The sequence below is a fragment of the Lycorma delicatula genome, chromosome 3, assembly GCF_047948215.1.
Source record: "Lycorma delicatula isolate Av1 chromosome 3, ASM4794821v1, whole genome shotgun sequence".
Taxonomy (NCBI): domain Eukaryota; kingdom Metazoa; phylum Arthropoda; class Insecta; order Hemiptera; family Fulgoridae; genus Lycorma; species Lycorma delicatula.
Window position 1 is genome coordinate 77,269,203 of NC_134457.1, and position 14,346 is coordinate 77,283,548.

The 14,346-nt window shown below is 28.7% G+C and overlaps 1 protein-coding gene across 1 annotated transcript in view; it reads right to left on the bottom strand.

The window, feature by feature from the left end:
- LOC142321719 (cell adhesion molecule Dscam2-like) overlaps window positions 1-14,346 on the bottom strand; it is a 187,715-nt gene that overhangs the window by 75,975 nt on the left and 97,394 nt on the right. Inside the window, exons 5-8 of the mRNA XM_075360021.1 lie at window positions 13,120-13,360; window positions 10,181-10,477; window positions 6,006-6,278; window positions 2,969-3,250 (exon numbers count right to left, since the gene is read on the bottom strand). Coding sequence (XP_075216136.1) covers window positions 2,969-3,250; window positions 6,006-6,278; window positions 10,181-10,477; window positions 13,120-13,360 — 1,093 coding nt within the window. The remainder of the gene's footprint in view (window positions 1-2,968; window positions 3,251-6,005; window positions 6,279-10,180; window positions 10,478-13,119; window positions 13,361-14,346) is intronic.

Below are 14,346 nucleotides of genomic sequence, written 5' to 3' on the forward strand. Positions count from 1 at the left end.
ATTCCAGCAGGAACAAATTCATGATGAAACTGTTCTTTAAATAACTAAGTACTAATCTGTGCATTTTTTGTGCTGTATAATTCTTTATACTGTATAATGTCTTTTTATTAATTTTTATCAGCGCTCTCAGATTTTTAGTCTTCCCTACTACAAAAAGTGGAAACATATGAGTTTTGCTTAAATTACAGCAGATAACTGTGTCGTTAATTGGTCTAGAGTTTTTATATCCTGGAGCGTGTGTTCATCCAAAATAGTTGACATTTTATTTGGCAGCAACTTATAAATCAGCATTATACAGTTGTTCTAAACTAAAATTTTATTCATCGTAGATTTTTTTTTAAGAAGTGTATAAATTTTTCGTTGTGGTAAGGTCTGCAGATAATTTTTCATTTATACGTAAGGTATAGACTCCATGGCACTTTATCCAATAATATAACCATACTTCACTTTCTGTAAAGGAGTTAGTAGTAATGCTGCTGCCAGAACTGTTTGCTGAAGCAATTTTCCCATTTAGAATAATGGCTTTTTCTTTTAACAGAGGTCTGCTGATAGGTGTTAGTTCATTCTCTTTCTTGAAGGAACCATATCCACAGCGCTTCGTCTAGTAAATTTAACACAAGTTTGTTTTCGTACACCTTGACTGAAGAGCCATCTGGCTGCATTGCTGTGTACAATATGCTTCAATCTGTGAATGACTTTTTTTTCCAATCTTTAATTGTTGTTTACAAACACCTAAATCTAATGCCACTGATTTCACTGATCGACCTTTATCTAACTGTTCTAACGCTTTCAGTTTAGTTTCAATTGAAACTATTACATGTTTTCTTTTGCAACTCATACCTGTAGGTACAGGTAAGAAATAAACAGTATGAAATTTTAAAGGTTACGTAAAACAAAAAACTTTGCAGCTACTGGTATGAAAGAAACTCATTACACTATACTGAATAGATGAAAATAAAAAGGAATCGTTTCAAATTACTATACCATACTGAATTTAAAATAAAATTTAATATAACAAACATAATACTCTTTGCACTCTGTATGTACATTACTTAAAAGGTGGTTATTTTTCGTAATGCTATAATGTGTACACACTGTATAACAATTTTTCAGTCTATAGATGCCACTTTATATCACACCATTCAAAACACAACTTATGAGATGACTTTATGAGTCTTCACTTCAAGATTACAACGTAGTTATGAAATCATGATATTGAAAAAGTTTTTAGACAAAACCGCTTAAGTATCAATGTTATGAAATCAGTGTGAAATTTTTTTGTTTATGTTTGGGCTAGCTAAAGAAATGTATGAGTCAGACACAGTGTCATACACTAGTATATAAAGTCTATGTTATCACATTGAAATCTTTCATTTTTACAAAAGATTTTTACATTTCATAAAATTTTTTGGTTGCATGTAGGTCTAAATATTATTGCACATAACTAATACAGTTCTGTACTGTAAAGCCTAATTACATTACATGATATAAATTAAATTATGGAAAATAAGTTGAAAAATTAATTATTTTATAAAAAATTATAGATCATTTAACTCAAAGAATCAGCTAAACAGGCAAATAATAACAGGGAGACTACTGTATTTAACAAATAGATAAGATGGCTGTAGAGAGCAGTGAAAGTTTACTTTAATGCAAGGTTTGATAAAAGAATATGCATAATATTTCAATTTTCCAGGATATATAAATCCAACTATCACAACCTTTCTTTTGTTGTACTGGTACACTTGTTCCTAACATATGTTTTTACTGATAACCATATTGGATGCTTAGTTGGCTGTCGAAATACCTTGTATTACAAGTTTAGCTGTATAATTAGTTAGTGCAGCTGCAATTCTCGTAATACAAGTGTAATGTCCAGCATGACGAGCAGCTAATTTTCTGAAGAGTAGAACACTGAAAAAATTACGATTTTGTTCTTGAACATCTGGTTACATGTGTTATGGTATGGTCAGCAATTTTTAACTTGGGAGAAAATGGAACAAAAAATGTGTATTAAATTTTGCTTTAAGAAAGAAATAAAGTGCAACACCGCATTGGAAATGTTGAATGTTACTTTTGGTGATTCTTCTATGAATAAAACAAGCATTTAAAAGTGGTGCAAACAATTCCAAGAGGACTGTGAAGATGTTTTGAGATGATCAGCGACATTAAAGCACATCAACAACCGATTACAATGTCAAAAAAGTGAAGAAAATGATTACAGACAAATGTAGAATCACTATCCGAGTCAATAAAAATTACTATTTGTAAGTTTTATTCAGTTTACATGAAGCAATCCAAAGAAAATGCCTGAATTTTTAGCATAACCCTTCATTGCATTACGATAATGCACCTGTTCACAATTGACTGCTTGTTCGTGAATTTTTGGCCAAAAACACCTTTATGACATGGCCTCCTTATTTGCTGGACATGGCCCCTGTGACTTCATCCTATTCCCCAAGCTGAAAAGAATCATGAAAGATGATGTTTTGTCAATATTGAAGAGATAAAAACAGAATCGCTGAAAGAGCTAAACGCCACACTGCAAATTGCATTGCAGAGATACTTTGAAGATTGAAAAAAGCACTAGCAGAATGGTACTATATCTGAAAAGGAGTACTTTAAAGGTGACAAAATCAATAATGATGAATAAATAGTTTTTTTAAAAAAACTAAAATTCTGCATAGCTTTTATTAAACCCCATGTACTCATAGTTCATGGAGGTTTTACATCCTATCATCCTCAATCTATCTTCCCCAACTTACCTTCATCATCATTTCATTCACAAAAAAATGTATAAGATATTAAAAATTCAAGCAGTGTTAATTATACCACATATTATTATTATTATTTATTTGTATGCAGAGTATGGGGACACTAAATGGTTAAAAATCAATACTAAAAGTGATATCAACATAAAATAAAATTAATGTAGAACTAAAATATATATATATATATATAATATTACCTCGTATTACAAGTTTAGCTGTATAATTAGTTTGTGCAGCTGCATTTCTTGCAATACAAGTGTAATATCCAGCATGACGAGCAGCTAATTTTCTGAAGAGTAGAACACTGACAAAATTATGATTTTGTTCTTGAACATCTGGATCAGAAGAAAGTGGTCGAGAATCTTTATTCCAAGTTATATCAATTGGGAAATCTCCTGAGACTATAGTACATGATAATTGAGTACGTTTTCCTTCTTGGAGATTTTCTGGAAACTGGAATGGTTGAATTTCAGGTGGTTCTAGAAAAAAAAACAAAACAAATTCAATAGTGCAGGTGTAAAAATTTCATTTAGATCAAGAAAAACTGGTAAATGAAAACCCTTCAGGATTCTGATCTAACTTAACAAGAATTTACACTGATGTCCATTAAAACGTGATACCATCTCTGCTTATCACCTGGAAGATGAGTTGAATTTTGAATTATGAATGATACTTTTTGCACAAAGTATTTCAAAATCATATTCCTATGTGCAAGCTTAAGTTTGCTTGTAATTAATTATCATCCAAAAAAGGATAAAATCAAAATAGACATATCCATAATATTCATTGTAACATATGTACTGCTTCATACATACATACACTGTATATTATGTTGTAATACACACTGTAATACTGGATATACAAGAAACAGGAAAAATGACATCTTTTGGGTGAATTAGAAATATTACTGACATGTGTATTATTATAAGAAGGTGAAAAGAAGTTTTTATTAAAATAAATATAGCGCAATGAAATCGCAAATTCTTAAAGATGACTTGAATTTTTATGTCTGCTTACTTATATGAGAAAGCTTTTTGAAACTGGTTTTACATTTTGGGGATTTGAGAAGCCATTTCTGCAGTTCTTTTTTTTGCTTTAATTTTCATTCAAAAGAGAAGATTTCATTCATTTATCGCTTTGATAATGGTCTAAGAAGACACCATATAAAAAAAGATTACTGGTTGGTTTTTTTTTTTGCCTAAGATTAATATCAGAACTACAAAACAAGTTTCTCTTGTGTATTTTTCATATTATGTTTGTAAATAATATCAATACAGATATACATTTCATTGATAAACCTTTTGGTAAAACATTTGTTAATATAATAAACAATTTGTTAAATATTTAAATATAAAATAAACAATCTGTCATATCAGCATGATGATACTTAATTTTTTGTCAAATTAATTTATTTATAATTTTTGTCAAAATTATTTAAAATGATCTGATAATTTATATAAAAGTGCTGAAATTATTTTAATTTTGGAAAAATATGTTAATTATGGAATTGCATAGAGAACAAAAATGATTACTAAAAACGTAATAGTAAAATGACAGCTATTTATGATAGTTATTGTTTAGCTTTATCTACATGAGAAATCCTTAAAAATGTAATTTTTTCTTATATACACTAAGTAATGTAGTCTGCTTAAGCAGTTAAAATGTTTTATTTGTAATACTTATTTAGCAATAAACAATCTATATGCAATTTAAAGTTGTCATAATATGGAAATACATATGGATCTTTGGTGAGCAAGTGGCTTTATTGTGAATGCTATGTACGACTCTGTGGTTAGTTATATACCATTAGCTATTAAATGTCCACCAGCAACTTAACCTTGTTGATTTCAAACTGTGCAACAATATTTTTTTGTATTTAATAATAGCATAAGTAGCTTATTCAAAAAAAGTACAATTCTTAGTGATTCTTAGTGGTATTACAACTTAATGCCCAATTCAAGACTGGCGTTATTATTTTTTTTTACTACAATAAATCCACATGAATTAGCCATAAAGTTCTGGTAATACCACTATTCTTGGATTGCTTAGGGAATGCTCAGCATGCCTATGTTTCATTAAACTGAGCTGCCACACAAACAGAAATAAAGAAACAACAGTAATACAAACAAATAACAAATTTTGTGGAATGAAGCGTATATAAGTCCTATATAATGAAACACAAAAGAAAATATAGAAAAACAAAAGGAATAAAATATTAGACATATCAATAATAATAAAAGAAGAAGGATTTAGGTCTATTATGAAAGTGATAAACACAGCACACTCAACAGTCATTTACTGTCACTAATCATTGTATATATCCATGTATGTCAGTTGCATACGGCTATCATAAAAAGGGTAGCTCAACTGAACTCCAAAGCTAATGTACATAAATGGCATGGATATTCAAATCTTTCAAAACTTCATCTTAATGTGTTTTAGACCTACCAGGTTGGTCTATTGGTGAACTTGTCATCACAAATCAGCTGATTTTGAAGTTGAGAGTTCTAAGGTTCAAATCCTAGTAAAAGCAATTACATTTATATAGATTTGAATACTATTCTTTGGTGGTTGGGTTTTAATTAACCACACATCTCAGGAATGGTTAACCTGAGACTGTACAAGACTACACTTCACTTACATTCATACACATCATCTCATTCATCCTCTGAAGTAATACCTTATGGTGGTTCTGGAGGCTAAACAGAAAAAGAGAGTGTCTTTAAAAGAGTTAAGAGTGTGGATTCTGCAGCTTGACAAAACAACAACAATTTCTTATTTGTTAATTACAAGAAATGAATACTACGATTTTCATGAAAAAGCTACTTGGATCCAGAGGATACCATAGGAAACAGTTTTAACTGAGAGTTCAATAGAAGTAAAAGCAGTTAACTGAAGACCTCTTCATTCTATTGTTGAATGAAGAATATCTGTCTTTGGAATAAATTCCAAAGAATTTCAAAAGATTGATTCCAATCTGTCGTTGGAATAAATTCCAAAGACAGATATTATCAGCTCAACATAGAACAGAGGAGCAGATTTGAATAAAAATCAACCAGTATCTTATTACTAAAGTCTGTTAATCTTATTTACTACTCATCTTCATGCATGCATATGCTCACAAAGTTAGAAAACATGCACTTAAATTTCAATGTATAGAGCTCTTCTTGCTTGTTTAACTTGTTCATATGTCTATAGAATTTACACAATAATAATAGTACAGTAATAAGATACCCATGATATTTAAGTAGACACGTCCACTAGCAGCTTGACTCTGTTGATTCCGGACTGTGCAGCGATATTCTCCCTTATCATGTTCCCCATCAACATTACTTATTAGTAGTGTTCCATTTAAGAACACTCTATGCCTAAAATTAACTGGTAGTGATTCAGAACCACGTTGCCATGTAGTACTTGATATAGGAAATCCAGCAACAGGACAAAGTAAATAAACATCCTTCCCCGATACAACTGTCAAGTTTAATGGTGGCCGTGATGAAGGTGGACCTAAAAAATAATTCTTCATTTGATTAACAAATATGATTTTAAATTCTATTCAAATCATTTACCCTTCATTTTTATGAGAATGTGATTTATTTATTAGATTTAATATATGTTTAACTATTTTAATGAAGCATTAGGCCGCTGTAATGGTAAGAAAACTTTACATCTGGAAAAATATAAATGTCTAATTACAGCATTTTCTATTATTTTTACTGATTGTACTTAACAAGTAGTAAGTTCTTAGATAATAATATGTTTTATCCAAATATACAGGTTTAATTTAAATGTTATTATTTTTTATGATATTTAATTTGTATTTTATAATATCATTTAACAGTTATTAGTTGAGTTGAGCTACACAATAGTATAAGTATGATAAGTGATTATAATTTTTATATAAGAAACTGGGCTTGAGGAAGTAAGAGAGATAAATGACTAATGATATCTCTACTTTTCTGTCCTGTGATATAAGAAGAATTCATCACATATCATAATTTTTAATTTTATGCATTTATTTCCATTTACAAACAGATGAATAAAAATCTGATGTAAATTTTATCTTACCTACATCAAGTTAGTTATCATATCTGGATATGTTTTATAGACGTTATGATAACTAAAATTTGAATATGTGTAAAACAGTTATAATATAGTTAATAATAGATGTGATTTTGTATCATTTGTTATGATTTTGGTGAAATACTCCTGGATCAAAAAATTTCCAAGTCAAAATGCTGAAAAAAATAGCTGCCTTGAAGATGATGATGTTTTAAAGCTAAACTTTTTGTATTTATAAAGAAATTAATTACTCAAGAGATAAACCCAGGCCAAGTTCAGTTCAGTCCAATCAGTTGTTCTTGAAGTAATGGTACCATGTGTAAGAAAAAAGCATGTAAGTTTAACAAAAATCTCTTAAAAAATGGCGGCTAGTCCTAAGCCATTTTTTTCTTTCTTTTTTTAAACAAAAGTTGTTTAGGTTTATTTGTTCCAAAAATCATAAGTCAGCAGTTAATACACCTTTATTTAATAAGAGTTGTTACATGTACCTAAACAGATGCACACACACCCTCTTTTTCACTATCTCATTCAAAAATATTCCACATTAGAACAATCAAATGCTGATGTCTCATAACTAAATAATTAAACATTTTACTTCTTTGATATTATTAACTTTTTTTTGTAGCTTTCTATTTATTTTGAAACTACAAAATATTATTAGGTGAGCTTCAGTTTCACCAAGTGAACACAAAAAAAATTAATTAAACAAAAAAAAATCTTTTTTTATTATTATGTGTTTAATACATGTAAGAGGTGATCTTGTTCTTCTGCTTTTACACATTTATGACAGCATTTTGTCACAAAATTTACATTTTTTCTAATAATTTTTTCAGTTTTTGAAATAATGAGTTTTCAGTTTACAGTTTTCAGGCAGTAGGTCTTTTGGATTTGAAGAAAATATCATGGCTGTTACAATTCTCTATAATAAAAAAATAAAAGACATCAAATCACATGGAAAAAGTGGCATCCTTGGCAACCTATTATTTAGAAAAAGTTGATTGGGATAGTCTCTAAATTGAAAGTCATAGTGTTAAGGTACCAAATTGTTTGATAACTTGCTACCAAATATACAGACAGCCAATGTCAAATACAAAGTTGTTTAATTACTTGAGAAAAACAAAATCTTGTAACATCTAAAGATATAAATCACTGTTGAATTTCTGTAAAATAAATAAAGACTCAACATTCTTTTTTTGTAGTTCTTCACCAAACATGAACTCCAGCTACATCAAGTTTTTTTCTTCATAGCTACATGAGGATTTTCAATAGATCAATTAACACTACTATGAGTCTACTACAAGCTGTTTACTTTGAATATGCTTCATCAGACCAATCATATGACCTAGAGTAAGAAATGAAGAATTACTTCAAGGAGGAATGATAAATTTCTCACAAACTTTCACCCTTTTGTTCAAATCATCTTCAAAAAGCACATGACATAATCTTGTCCAATAATACTTAAACTCCAGTTCTTTTTTTTATGAGCTTGTTCTGGATAGTATCTTTTATTATCAGAAGCATAACAGCTCAATATACGTCTTTCTATTTGAAGTTTGAGAGCTCTTTACAAATGTCTTTGTAACAAACTTTGGTTTTTTTAAAATGCCACCAGTTTTAGATCTACTAGATCATGGAGCATCTTCATATCTTCCAATAAAAAAACTTGTTATTTTCTGTAATTATTATGGATTATTATCAATTCAGATAAACTGAAAAACAACTGAATATCACTTATGATATTTTATTAATTGATTTTGGCCCAACATGTGCTTAAACTTATTCTAGTTCAGTACTCATGTTAATTAATTTCTTTATTGAACAGAGGTTGAGAAAGCAGTATATAATCTGAGTTGAAAGGTAGAGTTCCCTTTGGAACTCTACTTTGGGATTTGGTTGAATGGTCCATGGTTGACTTGATTTCTTTCACATACCACAGTTTTAAGGATGAACAAGAGTTAAATGAGGCTGTTGTTGGATAGTTCTGTAGTATCTAGAGAAAAATCAATATGTTGTGTCATACCCTAAAAGCAAGATTATTTTTAGTAATGTGCTATTCTCATTTTGAGTAAAGATATCCAAGTATTCTGAATCATTCTGTGGAGAATAACATCAACATCGATAGGAATCTTGGGGTACTATTTCTTAGCTTATACTGTTTTTCATCATATCTGAGAGAACATTTAAACCTTCTTATCATTAATCTCTTTACATTATTCTTATTAATTTTTGTCTCTAGTGACTATTCAGTAAGTACAACTGGGAACTGTGATCTTTCTAGGGACTCCTAATCTTTCCTAACATAAAATAATACGTTCAGATAAACTTATTTACTCCACCTTACCTTTTTAATAAGTTAATAGTATATTATTATTAATTCAAATCATTTATATAAATGACATTAGTTATGCAGTCCAGCAAAACCATAAATATTAGGTATAAAGAAGTACTAATTCTTTAATAGGCACCAAAAACCAGAAGAATAATCTTCCTAAGGTGCTGGACTGAAAAAAAGGTTGAAAAACTTTTCTGAGATTTGCTACTGGTCATGATGAAGGACTTTGAGAGGGAACTGAGTTCTCTTTAAGTGAGTGAGTTCTTCATTCAGAAGGAATGAGGGAATCTAAAAAATAGAACCTGATTCTTGGTAACAGCACCACGTAAACATGGTGATTTTAATCACATTGTGATTGCTATTGTAATCTTTAATAGTAGGATTAAAAAATGCTGAATTTTGAGAAATAAATTTTCACCAACTTAGGAACAAAGTAAACATTTCCTTTAACAGGGATAACTTATTATCTTAGGCTACTTTAGACTTTCAAAGTAATGGTTAAATGTACCTAAATCCCTATTACCCTTCACAGTCCTCATGCCATAGAGTTGTATGGCCTAAGCATCTAATCTTAAAAGGCTTTTTGTAAAGCCTTTACATTTACCTTTATCTTCTGATTCTTCTTGCAAAGTTCTATTTTTCATTAACACGCAGAATCTTAAATACCAAATCAGAACTTCTGCTAGGAGACATGATAATCCAAAGATTATATTTTTCTGGTTTAGATCTCATTATCTTAATGGAAAAGTTTTGCCAAGTATCAAATTTCTAACAACTTCTGGAATTTATGTAAGAATTATGGAATTTTTTTTATCCATTGCATTTTCTTTCAATCTCCTGTTTCAATTCTTTTATTTCAACCTCTTTTTTTCCTCTTTAAAGGATAACAGACTTTTAGTGATTGAGGACATGTTCATTTACAGAATACATTTATGTGTCCATGTTAACAAATGAAAGGTAATCTTTTACCAAAACTGAATATTTCTTTTAGATATTAAAGTAAAGTAATCCTTACCATAAATATTAAGAGCAGCTGAATGTTGTACAGTGCCAAGAGAATTCTTTGCAATGCAAGTGTATAATCCTCCATGTTGAACCCGTGCTACAGTAATATTAAGGTGACTTATGACATCACCAGTAGAATCCAAGTAACTACCAAACACATAACCTCCTCTGGGTAAAAGAGGTCCACCATCTAAGAGCCATGTTACTCTGGGAGGTGGCATTCCAGAAGCAATACAATGCAAAGAAACAGCCACACCTGGTTGTAATGTCTGTTCAATGAATGTAGCTTGTAGTTCAGGAGGAATTGCTGTAGAGAAAATAAATAAAAATTTATTATTTTAAATTAACAAACAAATTTAACATTTTTACTTTTACAATATCCATTAATTAGAAATATACGCTTGCTATAATATAAGATATTGTTAAAGTTTACAAAAACTTAAATTTTTATTAATTATAATAAACAAAAACCCTATCTTCTGTAAACACATTATTTTAAAGGTAAATCAATGACCAGAGCAATGGATGTCACATAAATAAAGGAATGGTAAGTAAGAGCAGAAAATAAGATACATCATAACTAAATAATGAAGTTGTAGTTTCAACTCAAAATTACGACAATAAATTTTTTTGTTTGTGTAAAAAATATTTACAAAGCTACTAGTATTCATGTACATTAATTACATACAAAATGAGTACATGATGACAATTTTTGTGATCATCATAAAAAGTATTGTTGTAGGGTTATCTTGCTTGAAACAGGTCCCTTGCACCATGTAAATCTCCATTCTCCTCTATTACTGGCTAAATTTTTTAAATTATTATTAACTTCATTAACTTTTAGTCCATCTACAATATTTATTCTTTCCTGGACTTATTTTTGCTCCTTCTACTAATATTCTAGTACTGTTTAAATCACACTTTCTACTCTTATGATATGTCCCAGTCATTTAGCTTTCCTATTCTGTCTCAGTGTTTTTACTGTTATGATGCATCTAATACATCTGAGTTACAAGTGGCAATAATAATAATGTAATGATGTTTTCAATAGTAATGATTTAATTTTACAGCCATTCTCTGTGGGTGAAGTGTTGCTTTTATGGCTGTGAATGTGTTACACTAAGGGGTTTCGCATGCTGATGTGAAGTAGTACATTTGGCTTATTGATGAAGACAATGGAAACCCATCTTACTACGCCTTAAGTAAGCTTCCTATCAATATTTATATTGGCACCTATTGTGCCTGGATAGACTATGCCAATTTCAGAGGTGAGTGGTTTCTCCCATCAGGCTGCCAACACTGTTATTATTATAGCATCTGATGTACATTCTTAAACCTAAGTTTTCCAACTAAAAGCTTATTTACCTGAAAATCCTTTTTTTCCAGAACAATAAAAAAATATTTATTAAATATTTTTCTAAGGCTGGAATGAATATTTAATGGCATGTAGTGAAAACATTATGTGCAATCACATGTAATTTAAACATAATATTTTACCTTGCAAAATTATATAACATTCATGAAAACAAAAGAAATTTGAATATAAATGTTGTTAAAAAATGTCATGTAAATTATGCCAATACTTTTTTCCACTTGTTTTAAAATATTCTGACTTGTCAACAAAATGAAAGAAGATGTCATTAGCATGCAGAAAAAGCCAGAATCTATTTTTTGGACTGATAAAGGTGAGACTGTTGCTACTCATTATGGGATAGGCATTTTTACAATTTATGAATAGAAAAAAATAGGAAAAGTTTTTTTTGCTAATAACCATTCATTATAGAATATCACTGTTTGATAATTACACACTCATATTTCTCTATATAGATTTTCACTTTTTGCTCGATATATCATTCTTGCAATCTTGTAACCTAATAACCATTGAGGGTTCATTTTAAGCCCTCTGAAAGGTATAAAATTTTATATTTTATACACTTTTTTAAATACTCTTCCAGTTAAGTTATCTAAAAAAAAAAAATGTGCAATAGGAACACTGATGAAATTTACTCTAGGAAATAAAATACTATTTTGATGCATTTGTTCAATAGCATTTATAAAAAATGCATACTGGTCACTACAGAACTTATTCATCTTTTTAAGTCTGTCAAAAGAAAGATGTCAAGTGTAATAATACATTCTTTTAAAATAAAGTGTACAATATTATTTTAAAATAAGTGTACTACCACTTTTAAATCTAAAGATATAAGAATGAAAGCTTGAAGATGATTTATTGTATAAGCTCATGAAGTGATAATAAAGAGAAGTTTATCTAGAATTTTATACTTATACCACACTGTGCTTAGCATTATTAAATAGGTTTTAGAGTAAAAACCAAAACTGCTGTGAATGACAGCAAGAATATTTTCTGAACATTCTTTTATAAAATTATTTAATGGTCTTTCATCATCTTTTAAATTCGATCAATATAGTAGAATATAGGTATTTTTTGACTGGTCACTAATGGAATTTGTATGAAATTAGCAATAGATGCATAACATTTTTTTACATTTTTCCTCTGCTAAAGTGTTAAATATTAAGTGTTAAGAACAATATATGATAAAGATCGTTATTTTTATTAACAATTTTTCACTAGGCTAACAAGGTCAACAGAAAGGAAGATGGAAGATTTACATATCTTTAATACTATGTCTTATATAATAATATATTAACTAATTATATAAACTTATTCAGCCACTCCACAAAGTACACAATTAAAGAACATTCTTACCTTACTTTTTTTTCACATTAAGTGCTTTTAGGCATAATTCCACCTTCAGTTTTTTTCTTTTTAAATTTTACTTTTTACATTTATACTATCTATATATATATATATATATATATATATGGACTATAAAAAATTTAAATAAATTAATAATAATATATTAATATACTCTTTGTAGATTATCTTTTATGCTAATAAATAGTTGAATATGTATTAAATAAACATACCTTCCAAGACTAATTCAGCAGTAGCTTGTGCAGTCTCATCCCCACTTCTAGCAAGGCATTGGTACATACCACGATCACGCTTAGTTACAAATGTTAATAAAAGTCCAGCTCCATCAGAAAGAAATTGTACATTACTTCCTTCCATTAATGAGTGACCATCCTTTAACCATGCAATGCTTATTCTACCATCTCCTCCATCGACAGTACAGTTAATTGTAGCTGAGGAGCCACCATCAACCACCTGAATTGTTTAATAAAAAGAATTTATGTATAATGCTAATATTTAATATATTTTTTTACTTCAACTTTACTGAAATTATTTTAAAATAGTTTTCAGTAAAAATGACATTTGTCAATATTGAAAATTAAAAACATTACTGTCTTTTTAATGAATGATTAATAAATAATGACAACAAATCCAAAAACAATATTCTTTGAGAAGTAATATTACATTAGCATCACCTAGACATGCAACTTTTTGTATATAAATTACTTAATTCTATAATTAGTAGCTAATCTATTATTCAATTTAATGTAATTATTACACAATTCCAAAAGAAACCTTCATTTTAGAGAAGTGATAAAATAATATTTTGTTCTCAGAAAAGTTCTCCTTCAACGTTTTTCTTGTAAATTTAATAAATATGCAGCCAATGAAAATAAACTTGTTATTAATAACATGCTCAGAGCAGGTGCATCGATGCCCAGGGTGGTCTTAGAACATCTTTTGTAACAATAAGGTAAATAAATGCAATATTTAAATTACATTTCATGTTTTTCTTATTTAATTGATCCGTATCACTCATAAAATTTCAATCTAAGATTACCTACCAATTCTGCAGCGATTATTTTACAGGTTCAGTTTTATGTTGTTCATTCTGTATAATAAAACATATTAAAATGTTAAAATGTAAGCATTTTTTATAAAATACTAAAAGGCAATTATTTTTCAATATTATAATAAAATATAAAAAATTTCTGTCTGTCGTAGTGAATTTATTATAAATACATAAAAATTAAATCTAAAAATGAAGAATATTAATAATAAAGTTTAAACACAGTTTTAAAACATTTTTTTCTCATATTTATAAAGCAGTTAGTGTATTCAGTAATAACATTTAAAAATATAGTCGAACAACATAAAAATACTTAGCTCAAACTGTATAAAAAATATATGTATACAGCATCAAACTTAAAATGAACTATTATTCACTATTATATAAAATA